Source organism: Mobula hypostoma, chromosome 9 (assembly GCF_963921235.1).
Source record: "Mobula hypostoma chromosome 9, sMobHyp1.1, whole genome shotgun sequence".
Taxonomy (NCBI): Eukaryota; Metazoa; Chordata; class Chondrichthyes; order Myliobatiformes; family Myliobatidae; genus Mobula; species Mobula hypostoma.
In genome coordinates, this window is record NC_086105.1 from 28,367,889 (window position 1) to 28,393,564 (window position 25,676).

Consider the following 25,676-nt stretch of genomic DNA (forward strand, 5'->3'; position numbering starts at 1 on the left):
TCCTCCACCTTGAGGGTGGCCTCATCTTGGCGCAAGAGGAGGCCATGGACCGTCATGTCGAAATGGAACTCTGATTATCTGTTTGCACAGATTGGTAGCCAGATTTTGCCTACCTGCTATTTGCTACTGCTTTTTAAAAAAATAATTCCTTCACTGTGGTATGCTTCAAGAAGTCTAGAAGAAACAAAAAGCATCATATACGAACACAAATTAGTTATTTCTTTCATCCTGATAAAGAGCTGTTTTATTATTTCAAATATGACAGATAAGTAAACAAAAGATTTACATACATACCTGTACTGTGTTCACAGTGTTTCATTTAATTTTGAAATTGTTGTTCTACGGTTTTTAGCGCAAGAGGAAGGATGTCATGTTTAGTTGCCACACGTGAATAGGGAGGGTGTTGATTCGAGAGGGATCATGAGGATCTTACCTGGACTGGAGTGCTTGAGTTGTAAAGAGAGATTGGATAGACTGTGTTTGCTTTCTGTGGAGCAAATGAGGCTGAGCAATGACATGACAGAGGGATATAAAATTTTGGGAGGCAGAGATGGGGCTGATAGCCAGCATCTGTGTCCCATAACTGTTGCGAGAGGGCATTGGTTTAAGGTGAGAGGGAGGAAGTTTAAAAGGCGTCTATGGGGTAAATGTTCTCACATAAAGAGTAGATGGCCTTTGGAATGAGCTGTCAGAGGAGTTTGGAGCAGTAACGATATTTAAGAGGCACCTGAATGAGCAAGCTGAAGAGGAATATGGAAGAAATGGCGGCAATGGATTTCAAAGATTCAAAGTACATTTATATGTATGCAGTATACAACCTGAGATTCATCTTCCTCACAGACAGCCGCGAAACAAAGAGAACCATGTAACCCGTTCAAAGAATAAATATCAAATCCTCCCCCACCCATGAGCAAAACGGCAACAGAAAAAAAACACAGTATATAAAGCACAAAATCGAAAGAGTCCAGGCATATTCAGTTCAGCTCATCACTTGCAGGCCACCCTGATTCAAAATCATGCAGGATAGCAAAAAAAAAAGGAGCGACCAGAAACCTGGATAACATGAACTACAGAGTCCACTTCACAAACTGTCAATTAAACGTTGCCCAAGACCCAGAACTCCTGTACCATCCTCTGACAGGAGGGAGGGAGGGAGGGAGGGAGGGAGAGAGAGAGAGAGAGAGACCATTTGAACACAGGGACCTTCCTTCGGGAGCAGCGAGGGGGAGAGAGAGAGACTGTCACATGCGGACGCCTTCCTCCGGCAACAGTGGGCAAGAGGCTGGTAAATGCACTGACCACCTGCTCGCCTTCTGCACTCACCTCGATGTTTTCAATCTTCCTTGGTTCTTTTAATCGGCAAGAAATGGATTAAAAGACCAGATGACCTACTCCTGTTCCTATGTTTAATGTTCTTATCCTCTGAAGTAAGGTTAGTATAGATAAGCATGATGGCCTGCATAGATGTGGTGGGCCAAAGGACTTGTTTCTGTGCAGCAAAACGCTTAACTCTATCCTGCTGAAGTGAAGAACTGACTAATCTACATGTTTTTGGCAGCATTCGTTGGACACAAATGTGGGATAGCCATCAAGAGAATTGCCCACTCTTTAAATCATATGGAAAGATTTTACCCTATAAACGAACACATCAGCTTAATATATTTATTTATTTAGCGATACAGTCCATCTGGCCTGGTGAGCCTACTCCACCGTTCAAAAGTACCTTGGATGTCTGACTAAGAAACTCAGGTCCACCTCCTGCCATTTCCCCATAACCCTTAATTCCAGCCCTGTGCCATCCATCAGCCCACCAATTTAACCCTATCTAATCACAGGGCAATTTACAATGACCAGTTAACCCACTACGTGGTTTGTCTTTGGACTGTGAGTGGATACTGAAGCATGTTGTAAGAATTGAAGAATATCATGCTTGCTTTCTTACAATGTCAATCATGATTATATGAACTGAAAGTTGACCGTTTTTAAATCGATGCAACCTTTTCTATAAATAGTAGTTTAAACTAGGATTAGAGGGTTAGATTATCAGTAAATTCATGCTTTTTGTTTTAAAAAAAGTACTGAGACTATATTCATGGCCAGCGGTTGAATGGTGGTAAAATTTCAGCTTCTCTATTTTAGTCCGCAAAATATCACAGTCAGAACAAAATGAATTTGATTATAGTTATAATAATTAATCATGAATTATTAACATTATTTATGGGACAAAATGCACTTAGATTAAAATTTCATAATCTCATACAGAGTTTATTTCTCTATTGCGGATGCAAAAAAAGTAGTTGCTCTGATTAATGAAGTCACAATGAAAAGCACTCAAATGGAATTTTTGTAAGTTTCTACATATTATAAATTTATAACCTGAAGCTTTTAACTGCTCAGTGTATGATGTGCTATGTCCCCAGACCTCACAGATCAGAGGAATTGGGGTCAGTTCATGATTTCTGCTCAGATGCCTTGCTGGATGAAAAGAAGGTGAGGCTGGGTGGAGTGTGGAAACAGCCCAACTTGTCCGTGCTGACCAAGTTGCCGCTCTGAGTTTCCCATTTCCCTGCATTTATTCATATCTTCCCCTCAGCATTTTCTATCTGTTCAAATGTCTTTTAAATATTGAAACTGTAAACATTTTTACATCTTCCTCTGATAACTCGTCCCATATATCTCTCAACTGGGCTTTGAATTCCCAAGGTTGAGTGGAAAAGCAAAGTAATCGGGGCTCATCCAGCTGATTGTCTTCCAAATGTCTCCTGCCTATAGCTAGTGGATATCATCGTAGGGTTGACATTGACTATAACAGCGCCACTATCTTGTCATCTGTTGAACTTTATTTCCGCATAAATTGCCTTCAGGGGAGTAGGAATAAAATGGAGGGAATGATAAAAATCAACTGTATTGAACTAAATTCAAGCAACACACATCAAAATTGCTGGTGAACGCAGCAGGCCAGGCAGCACCTCTAGGAAGAGGTACAGTCGACGTTTCAGGCTGAGACCCTTCGTCAGGACTAACTGAAGGAAGAGTGAGTAAGAGATTTGAAAGTTGGAGGGGTAGGGGGAGATCCAAAATGATAGGAGAAGATAGGAGGGGGAGGGATGGAGCCAAGAGCTGGACAGGTGATAGGCAAAAGGGGATACGAGAGGATCATGGGACAGGAGGTCCGGGGAGAAAGACAAGGGGGGGGGGACCCAGAGGATGGGCAAGAGGTATATTCAGAGGGACAGAGGGAGAAAAAGGAGAGTGAGAGAAAGAATGTGTGCATAAAAATAAGTAACAGATGGGGTACGAGGGGGAGGTGGAGCCTTAGCGGAAGTTAGAGAAGTCGATGTTCATGCCATCAGGTTGGAGGCTACCCAGACGGAATATAAGGTGTTGTTCCAACAACTTGAGTGTGGCTTCATCTTTACAGTAGAGGAGGCCGTGGACAGACATATCAGAATGGGAATGGGATGTGGAATTAAAATGTGTGACCACTGGGAGCATCTGCAGAATTCCTGTTGTGAACTAAATTCAGTTGGTTTTGATTGAAATTTTGCTATGTGCAGCTTTGTGATGGGGAAACAAGGGTATATGTTATAAAAATAAATAAAATATTGTACACCGGGCAAGAATATGTTTGAACACAGGAAAATCTGCAGATGCTGGAAAGCGGAGCAACACACACACACAAAATGCTGAAGGAACTCAGCAGGCCAGGTAGCATCTATGCAAATGACCTTTCTGTTTGCTCTTTTGCATAGATGCTGCCTAGCCTGCTGAGTTCCTCCAATATTTTGTGTGTGCTGCAAGAATATCTATGTGTTTTTATCTCTTAGTCCAGCTATTCCTAAGATCTCATTACTACTTAAATTTACTCAAAGCCACTAGGGATTTGATGCCATTTTGGGAATAAATGAGGCCTTGGCTTTAAAATTTGACTTTTTTTTTTGCTATTTTTCCTCACGTAACAGTATTTTAAGTAGTTTTATATGACATGATTATAACCATTACAAATTTCTCTATTTGCTTATCGGAATGAAGTATTAAGGTAGACAACAAAATAGACAGTGAATGCCCAGCCAAGATCGGTAATTAAATTGACAGGATATCCCCCACTTTCCAAGGATTTCTGAAAAGCTAAGATGGTCAGCTGGCTCAGTCTAGGTTTAATGGGATGTGAGTTGAAACAACAAAGAGGTGGGGGTCTCCGGCAAGAGCCACTGGAGAAGGGGAAAGGGGAACATGTTGTTAATGTTTAAAATGAGTAAGTTGTGTTCTACACCTTCAGTGTGAGCCCTGGAGGAAGGTTTCAACACTCCTCCAGGTTATTACAGATCGTGAGCACATTCCATATTAAATATCAACGTGACCATTTTAAATCCCATTTCCTTACAGACTATTAGAGAACACAATCAACACCTCTTCTATAGAGACCTGTGAGCTATTCTTAGAAAGCAGAGTGCTCCTGATGCTTTAGAAAAAGGCAATGAAAAAGATGTAATAATCATTTATGTGTTGTATTTGGAGTCACAGAGTCATACGGCATTGACGTAGCCCAATTCATCCATGCTGACCAATACGCCCATCCTGTCCCATTTGCCCATATTCGGTCAATATCCCTCTCAATCTTCATATTTATGTCCCTATCCAAATATCTTTTAAATGTTGTTACTGTACCTGCCAGCTAGTTGCAGATACAGACCACCTGTGCTCAGATCCCTTTTAAACCTTTTCCCTCTCACCTTAGGTTTTCCCTTAGTTATTACATATAAATGAAAACGAAAACAAAAGGATTTATGAATCCACTGTAATGTTCTTGCTCTCACAGAATCTGAGGGAATAATCAAAGGGAGAACAGCTGTAAGTGTTGCCTGTACTTTAGCATAAAGCAGGAAGTAATACGTTTGAAGTGAGCTAATATTGCTATTATGTTAGGTGGAGCTAGTTTCCTATGGATGAACAAAATTGGCTTGATCGGTTTTGCTACAGTTACTTTGAACAGAATATCAAGGTTTAGCTTGAATCAAAGAAAATAGAATGAATTTGAAAGCTTTAGAAATGCTCGCCCCGGGGGCTCTGCCAGTAAAACGAATCTGTGCCAAATGGAGTTCAAACTTTTGCCAAAAGTTGGCCCGCTTCAGCATGAGACATGAGCAGTGTAACCGGTCCTGATGACTCAAAGTCTTCTTAGATTAAAGCTAATTGTTATCCAAAGATTCTTTTGGAATGCACTTGGGTTTCCTTTGATGTGTTACGTGTTTTAAACACCCTGCCCAATGCTAAAATCTTCTTAGTCCATTGTCATTCCATATGGACCATGATGTGACCTGGTGTAGAGTAATCTTTTACCCTCACTTAACCATAAATGGCTAAAACATTGCCATATGATTGATGTAGTTCGTAGAAGTAAGCTAGAGGTAGTCACATGAGGACAAAGTACACTCAGTGGATGTCATTCCAGGAATAAATGGCGAATGGTCAAAACAAGTGCATAAATGTAAAAAGGTGAGATTTGCTAATCACAGCCCCATTGGATTTTGAGGAGTATGCAGAATATCACTAATTAAATAAAGTAAAATTTCTATCGAATGCCAAAAGTTCAATGTGGTAGATAGTCTAGAGAGATATAAAAGGTGCAGGATTAGAGAGGTAGCATAAAAAGATATTGGCCAGAGCATGAAAGTTGTTTTATGAATGTAAATAAGGCAAGAGTATAAATTAAGAAAGAAAATCTATTACAGAAAAAGAAGAAGAAAGAATATGGTTCAAAATTCTTCATTGTGCCCTCAGAGAAGATGGGATGAGATAGATATAGAGGTTAAGGAGAAAGGTTATGAAGCATAAAGTTAAGGAAGGCAAATGATAATAGCAATAATAAAATATTTTTAAGAAGCATTAAAAAACAAAATTGCTAGGCCTGGTGAAATATATCCTAGGCTCTTGTCTATCCTTTTCTTATCCTTTCTGATTATACTGTGATCCCAAAGAGAGTAAAAGATCAACAGCTGAGTTACAGGAATAATATTGGTGGCTAACAAAATTGAGGAAGAGTGTAAGTTATTGGAAAGGCAATATATAATCAGTGGTATATTTGTAAGGGAAGGCCATGGCTGTCTCAAGACTGAACCATTTTGACTTGGCAGTAAGGAGTTTTAGTGAAAATAAACTACCTGATGTGGTTTGTATAGGCTTAAAAAACAGTTGGGTGGTACACTAATGACTATTTCTTTGGACAGAATTTTGGAAAGTGCTTCAGTGGCTGGAAGAAAAAGGTACTTGTCAGCAGGAATTCTGATGTGTAAAAGGGTACTTACAATAGAATCAGAGCCATTTGGTTCATCATGCTCATGGCCATTTTGTGCATACGGACCAACAGGGCTTGTAATAATCCCGTCTATCTATAGATGATTCAAGTGCTTGGCGAGTCTATTTTTAATGCTGTCCACAACTCTGCCTTCACCACTCTCTCAGGCAGTCTAATTCCAGGTACACAACACTCTGGGTGAAAAGGTCCCCCTCACATGCCCTCTGAATTTATCGCCCCTTGTATTAAATCTGTCTTTTGGTTTTATTCATGTTTGATAAGGTGAATAGATTCTTACTGTTTACTCAGTCTGTACCTTTCATAATTCTTCATGCCCCAATGGTATCTTTAACTCCTCTGCTCCAGGGAGTGTCCCTTCATTTTTGCAATGTTTGTCAATCTAGGAGACATAAAATAAGAAGTTAACAAGTGGCTATTTCATTGATAATGAAGATGAAAGCCTATACTGGAGAATGATATCAATAAGTTAATAGGTTGGCAGGAAAATGGCAAATGGAATTTATTTGGACGTGTGAAGTAATACATTTGGGGAAATGAAACAAGGTGAATGAATACTTAATAAATGGGAGCAGACTGCATAGAAGTGACAGAGGATGGAGCAGTGTAACAGAGGTTCAGATTCATTTATTTATCAGACGTACATCGAACATATAGTGCAATGTGTCGCCAACACAACCTAAAGATGTGCTCAGGGCAGTCCACAAGTGTTGCTGCACTTTACAGCGTCAACATAGCATGCCTATGATGTCCAGAAGAACAATACAAGGAACAACAACAGAAAACAAAACAGAACGACGACAGTAAAACAAGCCCCTTTCCTCCCACCCACTCATACACAGAGACAGGCCTCCATTCTCAAGACATCCCAATTCAACCTTGGGTCACTGGCCCAGACTCGCAGACATCACGTCTCCGACTTCCAGTCGTGCCATGGGGCCTCCAACTTGCAGACTTGCAGACACTGGGCTTGGACTTCTGGACTCACCAGCCCTGGTGCCTCCCGCCCGCACAGACTCGCCAACTTGGGGAACTAGCTGATCCGGAGTGCCACCAGCCTTCATTCAAGGGACCTGACATCCACCCACAGGGATAACTGGCCTTTTACCACGGAGCACTCTAACTGGAACTTCAGCTCCTCACTGTGATTCGTCATTTACTGCACAGGACCACTAAGGCACCTCATCTCTGTCCTAATCTGTTCACCAATTCCTCGCAATAACCCCAAAACCAAATCCACAAACTAAAAAAAACAGCAAAATCTGAGCCTGAAACTTTACTGACATTTCAGCTTGACACCACCTTGATGAGAATTGTCATAGATATCTGAAAGTTCATAAAACACCCTGTAATGACTGAGGCCTGGAATTTAAGTACGTTTTCCTAATAAAAATCTAGTTGGGCCTGGGGAAAGATTTTTCAGCACTGATAGAGGAGTGGAGGAGATTTATAAGGATGTACTTGGCTCTTCACTGCACTTTCTGTATAGCTGATCCACTTTATTCTACATTGTTATTGTTTTACCTTGTTTTACTGAGTGCTCTGAGTAACGAGTTGATCTGCTCAAGGTTTTCTTTTTGTCTTAGTACATGTGACAATAATGAACCAATTCCAGTCCTATAAGTTTCATTTTTGAAGATGCAATTTTAAACTAAGAAATCGTGTCCATTGTTTTTAAAGCAAGGGTTTAATTTGAATGTGTGTGGATGACCCAAAGTGCTTTGAATCATGTGACCTCCTTGAAAATTGAACACTGCAATTAAGTTATAGAAACAACGTGCATTGAGGCAAATTCATATTTGATAAATATGCTTCTATTTTCCCTACAGTCTAATCAGAAATCTTACACTGGTGACAGAAAAACCAGAAGAAGCCTACCGATCACAAGGCATGGTTTGGAGAAGATTCAAAGACTTATTTCAAGCTGCTTCCAGTCTCATTTCCTATGCCCTCGTGTTTAAAACATACTTCTACGAGGCTTTGAGGGAGTTCTACCATGATAATGTACTGTACATAGAGATACGAGCTTTGCTGTTGCTGGTATGTATCAAATGCTTCATGATGAAACAATGTTTCTTCTACAGTATCTTGGGTCAAATCGGAGATGTCACTTAAAAGTGGATTTCAACCCTTAATGCCAGTTTTGGGTTTTCAACTTACTTTACTCCAACTGGGGGGGGCGGGGGGAACTTGATTAAATTAGGCGCAGTTATTAAAAAAAATTGCCAATAGTAATAAGCAGAATGGGGTGGGGTAGAGTACTCAGGAATAAAAAAAATCTGAAATCAAATGTAGCAAAAAAAAAGTTCAGAACTTAAGTGATTAAACCCCATTTCCCTTATTTAGTTTCACATCACAGTTTCTGTGCAAGGATGTATCTAGGAGGGGGGAGGTAAGGCACAGTTGCCCATGCTCAGTTAAACACGAATGGTGTAATGACCTACACAAAGCATTTATATTCGCGTCCATGTTTTAAGAAATGAAACAGGGTGAAAGGAAAGAGGGAAAGGGAAAACACTGAACCGGTGAAAAGATGGAAGTGAAGAGACAAAACTGGCCCTTTTCCATTCCAATCATTTTCTCCCCTTCTTGCACCTGCCACTGCTTAAATCATACCCCCTACTTATTTAACAGCCTCTTCGATGGAACCATGGCATTGAGAAGTGGGCAGGCATACATATGCATTAAGGTTAAAGTAGGTGATGTGACCTGCCCTCCCATTTAATAAGGTCGTAACTGATCCGATTTTAACATGAACTGAACTTTGCGTTGCCATATTTCTCCCTGTTGCTATGTCTTAAAAATACTCAAAGTCTCTGCTTCCATCAGCCTTTGAAGAAAGGAGTTCAAAGTTCAAAGTAAGACTTGTTATCAGAGTACATCTATGTCACCACATACAACTCTGAGATTCTTTTTCTGTGGGCATACTCGGCAAATCTATGTAGAAGAGTAAACAGGATCAATGAACAGCAAACTGCAAAAGCAGATATAAATAAATAGCAATAAATAAAATCATCTATGAAATAACAAGACAAAGGAGTCCTTGGATGAGTGTGGTTATCTGTGTTTGTCTAAGAGCCTGATGGTTGAGGGATAGCAACTGTTCTTGAACCTGGAGTGTGAGTCCTAAGGCTGTTGTATCTTCTACCTGATGGCAGCAGCAAGAAAAGTGCATGGGCTGGGTGCTGAGCATCTTTGATAACGGATGCTGCTTTCCTACGGTACTGTTCCATGTAGATCTGCTCAATGCTTGGGAGGGTTTTACTTGTGAGGTACTGGGCTGAATCCACTACCTTCTGTAGGGTTTTCAACACAAAGGCATTGGTGTTCCCACACCAGGCCACAATGCAGCCTGCCAGCACGCCTTCCACCACGCACCTTGCCAAGGTTTTTGATGGCGTGCTGAATCTCCGCAGACACCTGAGGAAGTCGAGGGCACAGGTACGATTGAAGCAGGTGGGTACCACACACCGCCGGAGCGCGAGGTTGAAGATGTCCGTAAATACACCTGCCAGTTGGTCAGCACAGGTCTTCAGTGCTCGGCCAGGTACTCCATCCGGACCGGTTGCTTTCCTTGGAGTCACTCTCTTGAAGGCAGCCTGCACGTGAACTTTAGGTACTGAGATGGAAGGATCATCAGGAGACATGTGGGTGCACGATGGTTTCTCCCTCTCCTAGTGATCAAAGTGAGCGTAGAAGGCATTCAGCTCATCTGGAAGCGAAGCTCTGCTGTCCCTATGTTGCAAGATTTAACTTTGGTGGAGGTTATGGCATCCTAACACATATGACCCTCTGAGAGAAAATATTTTGCCTCAGTCTTAAATTCAGTACACATACAATTAGTTTGATAGAGAGTACTGGATATCAGTTACTGTGGGATTCAGTTGATTAAGTGATGGCTAATGCTTTACATTCTGCAATAGACTGTTATTGTTTTATATAACCCTTAGAATCCATGCCTAGTCACTGTAACCTTGGCTGAGGTAAATAGACTCTCCAGGAAGCCAGTCCCTAGATACTTCACAATAGTGGTTCCAAAAAAAAAAATCATTTAATGGTCTACTTGCATTAATGAATATTTTATCATCCAAATTACAAATTTCTTTAGTGTTACCCCTTACATTTCAAATGCATTGTTCAAGTCATTGGCCAAGAAATTCAATCACCTTCAGTGCTGCTTTATTCACTTACACAATTGCAAATTGGATTTTCATCTGCAGAAAGATGCAACAGTATGCATATCTGTGTCATCTCTTGTTAGCCGGAAATTTGACTGGGTCAAACTTGTCTGATGTTCTTTCTGTATCTGTCACAAGCAGGTTGACAACGTTGCTCATTTTGAAATATTGGGGGGGGGTCTTAGATCAAGTTGTCTGCAGGTGATTAGCAGTGGTCATTGCTTAGCCATGTTTAATTGATGTGCATTGCTGGATTTGGAACTCCTGTAAACCAAGTCCCATGCTTGACTTTTGGCTACCACCCCCACTCCAACTGGACCTTCTATTCCCAATGCTCAGAATTCCCTTCCCCCCACCCCATACCCTCAGGGTCATGATCATTCCCACATCATGCTTCTCACAACCACCAGTTGTTACCAACTCCTTCCTTTTCCATTCATGACAAATTTGCTCGGCAACCAGACCTCTCTCCCCTCAACCATTCAGCTTCCTCACCAATCCAACCCCAGCACCCTACCCTCAGCCTCCAGCCATCAGATCTCCTGACCTGGGTGAATAATACGATGAGTAATCACGTTTGAGCAACAGTAAGAGAATTGCAGCTGTGTTTATGAGGGAAAGTCAGCAAGATACTGCTTTAGTTCCAGAAGTAGCATCTGTGACATAAGAGACTTCCTTATGATTTTTTTATTCATTCAGATAGGTTGGCAGAACTCTGTCTCAAGGCGTATTATGGATGATGTTTCTCAACACCCACAGGACTATATCCAAGCAAGGGATTGACATCACCTTGAGAAGGAGAGAGAAATTAGAAAGTAAAGTAAACAGAAAAAAGAAACGAAAGGAAGAATTCATTGTAGTGCAGTTTTTTATTTGCATTTGTAGATAATGAAGCAAATTTTCATTCTAATACTAAATTACTGTTTAAGTCTTCTCAAATTACTTATAACTATGGACATTTAAGTAAAGTGGTCCAAGTTCTACAACTACTGTTGATTTAAGTAGGCAAACACGAGGAAATCTGCAGATGCTGGAAATTCGAGCAACACATATATAATGCTGGTGAACGCAGCAGGCCAGGCAGCATCTATAGGAAGAGGTACAGTCGACGTTTCGGGCCGAGACCCTTCGTCAGGACTAACTGAAAGAAGAGATAGTAAGAGATTTGAAAGTGGGAGGGGAAGGGGGAGATCTGAAATGATAGGAGAAGACAGGAGGGGGAGGGATGGAGCTAAGAGCTGGAAAGTTGATTGGTAAAAGGGATACAAGGCTGGAGAAGGGAGAGGAATCTTGGGACGGGAGGCCTAGGGAGAAAGAAAGGGGCGGAGCATCAGAGGAAGATATAGTGAGAGGGACAGAGGGAGAAAAAAGAGACGGGGGGGGGAAGGGAGATAAATAAATAAATAAATAAATAGATAAGGGAAGGAGTAAGAAGGGGAGGAGGGGCATTAACGCAAGTTAGAGAAATCAATGTTCATGCCATCAGGTTGGAGGCTACCCAGACGGATTATAAGGTGTTGTTCCTCCAATCTGAGTGTGGCTTCATCTTGACAGTAGAGGAGGCCATGGATGGACATATCAGAATGGGAATGGGACATAGAATTAAAATGTGTGGCCACTGGGAGATCCTGCTTTCTGTGGTGGACAGAGCGTAGGTGTTCAGCGAAGCGGTCTCCCAGTCTGCATCGGGTCTCGCCAATATATAGAAGGCCACATTGAGAGCACCGGACGCAGTATATCACCCCAGCCGACTCACAGGTGAAGTGTCGCCTCACCTGGAAGGACTGTCTGGGGCCCTGAATGGTGGTAAGGGAGGAAGTGTAAGGGCATGTGTAGCACTTGTTCTGCTTACAAGGGTAAGTGCCAGGAGGGAGATTGGTGGGAAGGGATGGGGGGGATGAATGGACAAGGGAGTCGTGTAGGGAGCGATCCCTGGGGAAAGCAGGGGGCGGGGGAAGGGAAAGATGTGCTTGGTGGTGGGATCCCGTTGGAGGTGGCGGAACTTACGGAGAATGATATGTTGGACCCGGAGACTGGTGGGGTGGTAAGTGAGGACAAGGGGAACCCTATTCCTAGTGGGGTGGTGGGAGGATGGAGTGAGAACAGATGTGCATGAAATGGGAGAGATGCGTTTGAGAGCAGAGTTGATGGTGGGAAGGAAAGCCCCTTTCTTTAAAAAAGGAAGACATCTCCTTCGTCCTGGAATTAAGTATTCATATAGCTAGATAGATAGATAGATAGACAGACATACTTTATTGATCCTGAGGGGAATTAGGTTTCGTTACAGTTGCACAAACCGAGAACAGAGTACAAACATAGCAATACAAAACCACAAACAATCAAATAATAATATGTAAACCATGCCAGATGGAAATAAGTCCAGGACCAGCCCATTGGCCCATGGTGTCTGACCCTCCAAGGGAGGAGCCGCAAAGTTTGATGGCCACAGGCAGGAATGACTTCCCATGACGCTCATTGCTGCATCCTGGTGGAATGAGTCTCTGACTGAATCTACTCCTGTGCCCACCAGTGTAAATGATGTTACACGCCGATGTCGGGTTGGCAGAGGGAGAGATGTACACAACAACCACAATGCATGTGAAATTTCCCTTGGAAAATAATATGGCCGGAGTCCAACAGCAAAAAGTTCAATATCCAGGCTACAAATACGTTCCTTGATTGTAATATGACCAGGATTGCACCATCTGTTGTTAACCAGCACAGCAAGCCCCCCTCCTTTACGCTTACCACTGTCAGTGCACTTCCGGTTGGCCGGAACGGTCAGGAAGCCCTTTACAGAAATGTTTTTGTCGGGTATGTCCTTGTGCAGCAACATTTCAGTAAAACACATAACATTGCACTCCCGAAATGTTCTCTGACTCCTGGCTAGTGCCGTCAACTCGTCCATTTTATTACCCAGCGATCTCACATTGCCCATAATGAGAGAGGGGCGACACGGCTTATAACTCCTCTGCTCCATAAGTCTCTGTTGTCTCGACCCGGTTCTTTTCCCTCGTCTTTTTGATCCCCCTCTGCATCATTATACAAATATGATGTAGAAAGCAGCTGGGTCTTTGGTCTTATGTCATCTAAAGGGAAGTTAGTTAGTTACTGCCTGCTATGGTGCTGGCGTTTAGGGCAGGCAGAAAGATATCTAAAAGAAACTGGCACTGAAAAATATTCCCTTAGCTCCAGACACAATATAAAGATGTCTTTGTAGTCATCTTCAGTGCTTTCTAAGAAGTTTCCAGCCAGAAAATGAAACATAAAGCATCAGGAAAGACAGCAAAGTAAAGCTTGCTTAGATTTTTTAATGTTCTGATGAATGTCAATCTCAAAAGTATGGTCTTTGCCTTTACCAGTTTATCTCAACTAAAGTTTGTCTAGACTTTGAAAAGAGGTTAAAATGAAAATAATCTTAAGCCTATTATTGTATGTTCAGGAAACCTGCAGCATAATGATATAAATGTATAATGTTGGAACAGGGTTTCTCTTGTGCTCCCAGATGCAAAGGTCTCTTCACTGAGGATCTAGATTTCGGTCTTCGAGGTAACCTACTTCTGTGTTTTAAAATAAGAGTTGAAGTTAATGGAGATTAAAAAGAATCGTTTCATGTCAAAGGAGAGTGCTGAGTGATACCTGTGTCTTTCCGTCATGTAATTGAAGGAGACATTTCCTCAATAATCTGGAGCTGGCATCATTACTGACCTCCAGTTCAAGTATCTTCCTCCTAATCTGCTCTTAGTTTACCATCTCTCTTGGATAGGATTCTCTAACCTCTTCAGTCTTCTTGGTCCTTCCTTTCTTCCACAGAACTGAAAAATCATCTACCATCGTATCCTTCCTAATCCATTTGTTCTACAGAACACCCTTTGACTCCACTCCTTCCTGTTCTGATATAGTCCCTCTGATTTCAGCAATGTTGTTCCTGCTAAGATAAATCTCCCAATAACTCCAGCACTCTCCCTGTCCAGTATCTACTTTCTACCTCAAAGAAATATGTTTATGAAAGCATGGGTACACATTCCATATGAATAATTATAAACTAGCTCCAGTTTCCCACTAGTTCAAAGGTATCAACTGGCATTGCTGTCTCTGCGCTGTTGTTGGAGGATCATTCACCCAGATGAAGCTGTGGCTTTGTTTCACATGAATCTTGAGTTGCAATTTATTTTCAGTCCTGTCAGTCCACCCCAGTTAACTCCATTCAATTATCCATGACTTCATCCATCTTCCCAGCCACCCACTCTATCGGTGAGAAACTTTTCTGTGTGACCTGGAGTTGTGCTACAAGTTGCACTTCCTAACCATCACCAGGACCATTCACTGGTATATCTTCAGTAATGTCCCTTTAAAGTTCCAAGTTTTTTTGTCATCTGACTGTACGTATGTAGAATCAAGCAAAACAATGTTCCTCTAGACCACAGTGCCCCCACAAAACATATATCACACACAGCACATAAAACAAAAACAATACACACAATATGCTGGAGGAGCTCAGCAGGTCAGGTAGCATCTATGGATGGGAATAAACAGTCAACGTTCTGGGCCAAGGCACTTCATCAGGACATAAAACAAAAATCACAAATAAGTTAGTAATATAGTTGAATGTATGTAGTACGCAGCTCAGGGAAACAGAGAACAGTAAATAGCTCGCTGTCCTGGTGATGAGACCTTGGTGGTGGCAGGGTATTCATTAATCTTGCAGCCTGAGGGAAGAAGCTGTTACCCAGCCTGGCAGTCCAAGTCCTGATGTTCTTGTATCTCCTTCATCATGGTAGTGGGTCAGAGAGATTGTGGGATGGGTCGTAGGGATCCTCAACAATGCCTTGGGCTCTTCATGCACTACATTCCCGGTTAATGTCACAGATGGGGGGTGTGGTTGGAGGAAGACCCCAGCGATCCTCTCAGCTATTTTTGCCATCCTCTGTAGGGTCTTGTCCAATGCCTTTCAGCGTTCTGCCACACAACGATGTCGTCAGGCAGTGCACTCAATGGTGCTGCTGTAGGAGGTTGTTAAAATGGGGGGCAGGGAGCCTTGCTCACCTCAATCTTCTCAGAAAGTGTAGGCACTGCTGTGCCTTGACTAATGAGGAGGTGTAGTTGGTCCATTATGTGCAGAAGCAAGAACTTCGTGCTCTTTTTCCATGGCAGAACCATTGATGTGCAACAGAGAGAGGTCGACCTGTGCCTTCCTGAATACCACAATCATCTCTTTTATCTTGTCCACGTTGAGACTCAGGTTGTTGGTTTTGCACCATTTGACAAGCCTCTCCACTTCCTCTCTGTATGCCGACTCGTGGCTGCTGATGAGAGCGAACGTGGTAACGTGGTTTGAGCTGGATCTGGGAGTGCAGTCATGAGCCAACAGCATGAACAGCAGCGGGCTGAGCACGCAGCCATGGCGGGGGGAGGGGGGGTGCGCCAACGCTCAGCGCAGTGGAGCTTACGATGCTGCCTCCAACGCTGACTGACTGTGTGTTTCTGTCAAGATGGCCAAGATCCAGATACAGAGAGGGATGTTGAGTCTCAGTGATGATGGTTTACCCTTCAGCCTCAGTTATGAACATTATCATAACTCTGTTATTACCAAACTTTTATCCCAATTCCAGTCATTTGGAGAATGTATTCATTCAGTCCAAGCATCTATCAATCACCCTTCACAAACAGTACAAGTTCAGCTTCTGAATGTGCTTGGCTTTGATGCCTAATAGGTATCAGCCATTATCACAGCTAATTTGCTGCCCCTCATTGCCGTGAATCTTACTTCCGTTTTTCAAATCCTTGTCGATTGGTCTTAACCCACTTGTCTGACCTGGCAATGATTCCACACCTTTAGGTATGACCTCGTGTTCTGTGGATCAATCTATCGCTTAATCCAACCATTTCTGCCAACAACATTCATTCATCTCAGACTCGCTCCAAGATTCTGTCTTACTTTGAATCCATATTTTTTTAAACCAGTAGTTTTGTTTACCTCCCTTATCACAGCTGCATGTTCATTCATTCCTTTATTTATTTCTTCATTTCATAACATGAAGAATCATTTCATTAAAAAAAAGCATTAGTAATTTCAAGCAAGAGAAAATCTGCAGAAGCTGGAAATCCAAGCAACACACACAAAATGCTGGAGGAACTCAGCAGGCCAGACAGCATCTATAGAAAAGAGTACAGTCAATGTTTTGGGCCGAAACCCTTCAGCAGGACGGGTTTTTCATACCAATTATAGTAATTTCATACCAATCTGTTATTGGGGGGGGGGGGGGGCTCTACTGTACCGGATGGAAGTAAGCTGCAGAGATTTGTAAAATTAGTTATTTCCATCATGGACTCTAGCCTCTGTAGTATCCAAGCCATCTTCAAGGAGCGATGCCTCAAAAAGGCAGCGTCCATCATTAAGAATGCCCGCCAACCAGGACATGCCCCCATCTCATTGCTACCACCAGGAAGGAGGTACAGAAGCCTGAAGGCACACACTCAGTGATTCAGGAACAGCTTCTTCCCCTCTGCCATCCGATTTCTGAATGGACATTGAACCCGTGAGCACTATCTCACCACTTTTCTATTTCTATTTTTGCACTACTTATTTAATTTAATATATATATTTGTTTATTTTTACTGTAATTCAAAATTTTATTTCTCTCTGTTATTGTGTGTGGCATTGTACAGCTGCTGCAAAGTTAACAAATTTCACGACATATGCTGGTGATATTAAACCTGATTCTGATTCTGGTTACTTGGACCTGATTCTTGTCACAGTGGTTCACATTACAATGTTTAGTGAGGGAGAGAAAAGATAATTGTTATAAATACATTTTGCTTTAAAGACTACAGGCAGAGGGCCACTTTGCTGGCATGTTGAGAGTAACTACAGCCTATTGAAACATGCTGCGTATATAGCTTTTGTACTGGATCATTGATCTGCCACACAATGACAGGAACTCACAAGAAATCATACAAATTAGTTTCAGTTCTAATAGCTTCTCTTGGGTATTTCATCTTCGGGTGTAGGGGCTAATTAAGATGTTGTAATTCAGACATGCTGAGTGTATCAAGTGAGTTATCCAGATTTCATGAATGATAGAAGTGTCAGATTTATTGCCTGATGTTTTTTTTTGTTCCAGTTATTGCATGTCAAGGAAATAAAAATTGTTCAATCTATGGGTTCATTTAAAAACTGAAATATTAATGTCTTTGTAGAATTACTTTAACTTTGGGAAAATCTTCACTGACAGCATGTACGATGCCCGTGGACGGGTAACTGAACCAAACTGTTTAGTACAGATTAGGTTAATGTACTTCTAATATTTTAATTTAGTTTTCTTTGCTTCATTTAGGTTTTGCTTGGTGGTTTTGTTGTGTTTTTTCCTATTGGGCGCTTTGGAAGAACAGACAAAATGCTACTACTAATCCCTTTGTTTTTACTCATTAAATGGCAGAAATGTAGAGGATGGGAATTCTCTGGGGGTGTTCTAAGTATGCAGCATGTTTTAGCTGAAGAGTTTTTGAGGAGCCACAGGCTTCTGAGGTTTTTATTGTCCATATCCATTACAACCCCCTGCCTCCCCCCTCCTCTTGAACGCAGGGAGGTTCAAGATAACTTATCTTCACCATCTGCTGTTCAGAGTGCAGGCAGCCGCAGAGTTGCACCATATGTACAGGATGGCCTGGGGACAGTATGTGGGATTGACAGCTCATCCTGTGGAAGTGAAGGTTACTGCTGCTACCAGCTGGTAGCTTTCATGCTGCTGGATTCTTCCAGACTACTCAGAGATCTGCCTCGTTGGGCTGAAAACACTGCGCTTCTCACACAGTCTCTTCAGGTTGAGGACGATCGGCAACACGGAACTAGAGTTGAACCAAATAAGGGATTTTTGAACTGAGCTGGATGTGGAGCAGGCAATGCGGGATGAAAAGGGTGGGTGTTATAGCATTGGTGTGCTCCATCTATTGCTTACACTGGGCTTCCCTATCCTCCAAACAAAGAATTTTGAGCTTATCAGGACCATCCTGGAATGATTTTTCATTATGAGTGGAGAAATATTACATTTTCTCCAGAAGGCTTTGAAAGCATCCTTGAATCTTTTCCCTTGTCCACCCTGACATTCCTATGCCACGACAGACCTTAAGAGTGATGTCAGGCATGTGGATCGTGTGGATGACTGTTAGTGCCAATTGATTGTAATTCGAGGCTTGATATGGGACTGTTAACCTAGGATTGGTTTGGTTGTCAGCCAGTGGATAAGAGGATTTTGCAGATACACCATCTACACAGTGGAGGCAAATTACAGTTTTAACCAACCAACCCATACATCTTTCGAATGTAGGAGGAGGAGAAGATGGCGGCGGTACGGCAGCATGCGTGGCCTCTCCGGTGAATGATATCTGTAATCTGTTAAGTAGGGGACCGTGCACAATTCTGATTTGATGGAGACGGACGTGACAGTACGGAGGAACATCTGGAAAACTTCTGAAATGCCCGCTTCGCTGCCGCTGCTACTGTGTGGTAACCGGAATCTCCGGAGCTGAAGGCCCCGAATCCTCGGCTTTGCTTGTTTCAGCGGCCAGGGCTAGGTCGAAGGCGCTCGGCAGAGGATAGCGCTCGGGAGGCTGTATCGGAGAGGCTGATCAGAGGCTCGAAGTTTTCGGACGGACTCGGTGTCGGCTGTGGTTGGCTGCTTCCAAGGCATCGACAAGTTGACGGTGCCTGGAGGTTTATGGCAGGGAGTTTCTCCCTTTTGCCATCTGCTTTTGGGGACTCAGGAGTTGATCGACTCGGGGATTTTGAGACTATTTTTTACCGCGCCCATGGTTTGTTTTTCATCACGTTATGGTATTGCTTTGCACTGCTGTAAGTATATGTTATAATTATGTGGTTCTGTCAGTGTTAGTCTTTGGTTTGTCTTGTTTTCTGTGATATCACTCCAGAGAAACATTGTATCATTTCTTAATGCATGTATGCATTTCTAAATGACAATAAAAGAGGACTGAGTGTTCTCATAATCTAAATCGGAGCACCCAGAGGAAACCCACACGGTCACAGGGAAAGCGTGCACACCTTGCACAGACAGCATCCCTGTTTCATCTACCAGCTTTGCCACTTTGCTGTCCAATGATTTAATGTGTGTACAGAAAAAAATAAGATTCAAATGTGCAAAAAGTACAATTTACCAAGTTTTTCAAGAACAGGGTTCCTGGGTATCTGGAATATGCTGTGTGTGGAATTTGCAATTATAAAACTCTGGACATTTTTGCAAGTAGTGGGATTTCATATTAACCCTACTTCTGTAGTTTACCAGTTGTCTTGGTTGAGGAAAGATGTTGGATTCTTGTTATGGATCATAAATGGTTAACTTTTTGCACTGAACTAATAGAGTTTATTTTGACAGACTTTACTTACTTAGGGCTCAGCTGATGAACATTTCAATAAGTAGTCTGTAATTCACCATATAACATTGTTTAATGATTAGATACCCCATGTAAATAATGTGGTGAGTGAAAGAGAAATGTGGCAAAGTCATATGCATGGAAGCTGGGCAGTGTCATATTTAGGACTGTAGCTTGGTCATTGAGGCACATGGCAAGTTGTGTATCAGGAAGTGTTATGGGTAGTATCATGGTGTAGAGAGGTGTGAATCGGATAAATCAGAGATTTTTATCATTCACTCAGAGTTTATTGTGCAATGTGAGGGGATTTGCTGTTTGAAGTGGTAGTTTTGCCTTCACTGACCCTGACCACATGAACCCATTAAACATTTTGGGCTTCTGTCGCCTTTGGTGTGGACAGTATGGATTTGGAGGACTTCCAGGCAGAAGGCTGTCGGCAGCTCGCTCATCGACGGCCGAGTCAGAAAAGTGATTATTTTGCTCTCACCTGTCTTTCTCCAGTAGCTTGCTTAATCTTCCAAAGTGCTGTGGAATGATTTTGAAACTGATTGGTTGCCTTCCTTAGGAAATGATTATGACTTAGATCCATTCTGGTAACCTTCAACCAGTACACATCCATGTGAATTTTCTAAAGCAATGAATTGTAAGATCGGTAATGGTGGGGTGGCACAACCATGAAAATAAAGTGGGAGTATCAATGTTACATCCTGTCTTTGTTCAAACAGGCGCATTGCAAGGTCATTTGATTGTAAACAACAAAATATTAACGGTCACTTTCTGTATATTTTAGGTGTATGAACTCAATGGCACCTTGCACGACAAGGAGTGGTCCATTAGGGCTTACCAGGAGGTTACCAGACAATTCCAACATGATTATCCTGACTTCATGGGAGCCAAAGTCATATTTTCAACACCTCGGTAGGATATAGTGAATCAGTATTTCTATTTGATGTTTCAAAATAGCGTTGCTTTGAATGTCAATTCTGATGTGTACCATTGGTTCACCGCTGAAGCCTGCCCCAAATAATTGTGAAGGAGGCACTGGAACACGCAGCTCTGGAAATAATTCAAACTAGGGTCAGCAGAACAAAGGAACAGTATTGCTTGGTCTTGCTGACTGGGCTTATTTAACTCAGCCCAGGCCAATCAGTTGTTTTAAACAAATCGTATTATCTACTGTGCAATTGCTGAGGTCCCACAGTGACATGCATTAGATGACCAAGTCGTGTATAGATTGAGCAATTGATATTTGTAATTCTGGACAGTTAGAAGGGAAGTATGTTTATACAATTCATTCCTAGAATGTAGTTGTATTATTTGTCCTTTGCTAGAGTATCAATATATTCATAAAATTCACAGCTTGTAGCTTGAGCTCACAAGGTGACATTGCCACAAATGGAACCTGTAACATTTTCCCAGGACTCTATGGAATGTTACGTGATCATGGAAATACTGTGTTTATTACAAGAGACTTGATAAATTTTAGACAGGATGGTCAGTGTAACATATGGTGTGCTATGTGCTTCAAAATAGGGTTTGTAGTATTTGACAAGACAGTTGTATCTTCAACTGTTTCTATACATGAGGTGCAATATGGGATATCTCACCCAACTTTCACAGCTTAAAAAGGGGAAGTCCTTTCTAGATTCATGCATCCAGTTCAAATCTAGGAAATTTGTTGAAGATCACAGTTATGCAAGATTAAACTTGCAGGTTGTGCTGCTATGATACTGTTCGTTGTTAAGGTAATTTGCTTTTGCAGCTGAACTAATTGTGAAAATCTCATGTTATCATAACATTTTGGAGTACATTGAATGGTGTGATATAAAGATAATTTCTGTTTAACAGTGTGATTACCAACAGACTGACAAATTGTCACAGCTAGAGTTGCGATTAAATGTGTTAAATGCACCGTTGTAATGCAACAGCTAAGATTTAACAATCCCAACTTTTATGAAATGGTAAGGAGGTTGAGAGTTTATCTGTGAACAACACATTCAGTACTGTGCAAAAGTCTTATGTAGCCCAGATTTTTAATAAAAATTTTGTTTCAGATGTTTATTTTTTGTCTTCTCCATTAGTGTCAGTAGTAAAGAGCAAATTTTAGATTTCCAAACATTAATTTTCCAAAAAAAATTACAGAGAAATGTTTGTATTTCATTAAAGAAAGTAACAGATTAAGTAATAGACCACTTTTGAAATAAAATAAACTTGATGACTTTGTAGGTATATGGCCCAGTGCATGATTAAACTAAGTTAACAAACAGGTGCTAATGTTCAATGACAGAATGAGTTGAATGAGCTAAACTGATTAACTGAAACAGAAACGTGTGTACAAGGAATCAAACTGGGTGAAGGACAGCCAAACTGAAAGGTGAGGGTGTGATAGTTTAACCTTCAAATCATCAATTCTTACACCATGGCAAGAGTGAACGCAGCAGCAAGACGCAGGGTGGACATCCTGCATCAGCAAGGTCTCTCCAAAACAGAAATTTCACAGCCGACAGGAGTTTCAAGATGTGCTGTCCAAGCTCTTCTGAAGAAGCACAAAGTACCGGGCAAGGTTGAGGACCAGAAATGTAGTGGTTGGTGACAGAAACCGGGTGAAGCAGATGAGAGATAAATCAAACTGATTTCCCTCCTAAATCGGAAGAAGTGCAGCACTGCTATTATCTCTGAACTCACAGAAACCACTGGAACCCTGTACACCCCTGTACAGCCTGGAGAATCTTGTCAGAAGTGGTGTCCGTGGAAGAGTTGCTGCCAAAAAGTCATTCCTTTGAAGTGGAACCAAAGCCAAGAGACTCACCTACGCACAAAAGCATAAGGGCTAGGATGCTGAACAATGGCAGCAAGTGCTCTGGACTGACGAGTCAAATTTTGAAATTTTTGGCTCAAACAGGAAGCGGCTTGTCCGTTGAAGAACTGGAGAGTGCTACATGGATGAGTGTCTGCAGCCAACAGTGAAGCACAGTGGAGTTTCCCCACAGGTTTGGAGCTGCATTTCTACAAATGGTGATCTGTTCAGAATTAATGGAATCTTCAATGCTGAGACGTTCAAGTAGATTCTCCTTCATCAGGCAATGCCATCAGGGAGGTGTCTGATCAGTCGCAGCTTCATTCTGCAGCAGGACGATGACCCCAGACGCACGGCCAAGGTCATAAAGAACTACCTTCAGTGAAAAGAAGAACAAGAAGTTCTACAACAGATGGCATGGCCTCCACAGAGCCCTGATCTCAGCTTCTTCGAGGCTGTCTGGGATTACATGGAGAGACAGAGGCAAGTGAGACAACCAAAGTCTGCAGAACTGGGGTTTCCAACCTTTTTTATGCCATGGATCCCTACCATTAACCGAGAGGTCCATGGACCCCAGGTTGGGAACCCCTGCTATAGAAGTTCTCCAAGATGCTTGGGACAACCTACCAGCCGATTTTGTTATAAAATTGCTCAACAGTGTACCTAAGAGAATTGATGAAGTTCTAAAGGCAAAGGGTGGTCACAATAAATATTGATTTGATGAAGTTTTTTACTGCTCGTATAGTAATTTATTTGAAATTTATAAACTTTTCAGTTCATTATTTTTAAAAGCATCTTTGCTTTACAGAATGTTTTATATGTTTGCATAGTACTGTACCTTGTCACTATTTTGGACATCATGTCCGATGGATTATAGTTAACTGGACTACCGGTTAATCGGAGCAGCCACTTATTTGGGATAATTCTTAACGAACATAAAACAATCAAGAAAGTAGCCAGAATTCCTTTTGTTTATTTGGGACAGTATGCTGCTTAATTGGGACAGGAGACTGTTACCAAACAGTTTCTAGCTAGTGGCAGTCGTGTGCACTAGTGTGGCCATTAGACACTGCACCATGCTTAAAGCAAACAGCTTTTAAATAGCATCAGTTGCATGTGTTTCTGTTCAAAAAGCAGTGATTCTGTCATTGCTGGTTGGCAAGACGTAGGCAGTAAGATACTTCAGAACTATTTTCCTCTTTATGCTTTCAAGCTCTGAGGCTTGGGGATGCCAGAAACAGTTGGGAGTGAAAACTAAATGATTTCACTACTTCAGCATTTAGGAACTATAAAGAATTTGAAGGTATCGACAATCATCTTGAATATTACAATGAAAATGAAGATTTGGAGGATACAATTGTCGAAAGTATTGCATGAAGGCAGTCCACTATCTGCACTAGGCGTCTGCTCTGATTTTGTTCATTTGCAGTCAATAAAATGAACACAACAGTGTATATGAGATGAATTCATCCGTTGTTGTCAATTAGGAACTAATACGCAGTTTTATAGTATGGTAGTAGTATTGATAGTGTTCTAATTTGTTCTGTATTTCATTTAAATAAATAATTTGTTACCCAGTTAAATGGCAGTTTGTCTTTCTTATACCTTTTTAATTGTTTCCATGAAACTTCGACTAATTGGGGTAACTGCTTAATGAATCAAAAATGTACTGGTCCCAGTGTGTCCCAATTAACTGGGACGCACTGTGTTTAGACTTAAACATCTAAGCAATACTTCTCTAAACACAACCCACTGGTTTATTTTGCAATTACTTTCCATAGTCAGAAGTGTGTAAAAATGCTGGAAACACTCAGCAAATAAAACAGCATCGGTCAAAACAGAAACAATTTATGACCAGATCTAAAATTTTCCAATGAATGGCCTAGAACCTGAAATGTTAATTGTTTTTCTTTCCAAAATTCTGCCTGATCTGTTGAAGGTTTTCATCATATTCTGTTTTTATTTCATATTTCTAGCATCTGCGGTTGTTTGAGCTTCAGCGTTTGTTGGAACATAATGGAAGGCCATTAATCTGAACATTAATTAAGATGCATAGTTAATGCTTGACTGTTGCTGTTGTCCTGTTGAGTGTTTCTGGCATATCTGTTTTTAATTTTGGATCTCCAGCATCAGCAATATTTTGCTCTTAATTTATGATGCTGTGTTTGCATTAGACACCAAAAGCATGACTGAAATGCTGCCTTGACATGCTATGTTCCGATCATTTATGCAGCAAAATTCTCTGTGCGTTCTCATGGGATCAAGTGAAACATAGTTAAAATTCTCTGAGGCTATTTTTTGTTTTTGTCATCCCTCTTGGCTCTCATATTTCCCAAATGTACATTTTACCACGAGGTGTCAATGGAGCCCTTTGGCCTATCATGTTTATGCTGGATCTTTGAGAGAGCAATTCAGACTAACTATAATATCCTTTTCTCCTTTGAGCCTTCAATTATTGTTCACTTCAAATACATTTCCGAGTTTTCATGTGACATGAGTTTTGATGTTTCAAGAGTTTCGGCAGAACACTATGTGAAGAGGTTTCCTTAAACTTCCTTTGTCATTCTTTGAATGACTTTTGTGTTGATGATGCTACATCACTAACATTCCAAACAGAGAAAGTGAGGGAATGGGATATATATATATAAAAGGGTGCAGTATAACGTCTTGGAAATAGGAAGCAATGCCTCAAGGGAACAAAAATTTGGGACTGAGATGAAGAGATGCTTGTGATTCTTTGGAATCTAAGATAATTGAAAAATTACCTCTCTTCTGGATTTGCTATTCAAACCTCTGGCTTTAGGTAACTCGCTCTTTCTTTTTTGCTGTTTCAGAACTGGTCATTTCTGCATGTCACACATCTCTGGTTTTGGCAGTGTGTTCCTCTCGTCACAAGTATTGCTGACCTGCTGGGGATGAGCTGCAGCCATGCTATTACGAACACTTATCACAGACAAAGAACATAATTCATTTTCAACTGCCACATTCATTCATTTGGTCT

At 41.5% G+C, this 25,676-nt stretch overlaps 1 protein-coding gene across 1 annotated transcript in view; it reads left to right on the forward strand.

Annotated features, from left to right (window-relative positions):
• The window catches only part of ada2a (adenosine deaminase 2a), a 71,818-nt gene that overhangs the window by 29,629 nt on the left and 16,513 nt on the right, over nucleotides 1-25,676 (forward strand). Inside the window, exons 3-4 of the mRNA XM_063059646.1 lie at nucleotides 8,143-8,353; nucleotides 20,669-20,796. Of these exons, the coding sequence (XP_062915716.1) occupies nucleotides 8,143-8,353; nucleotides 20,669-20,796 (339 nt within the window). The remainder of the gene's footprint in view (nucleotides 1-8,142; nucleotides 8,354-20,668; nucleotides 20,797-25,676) is intronic.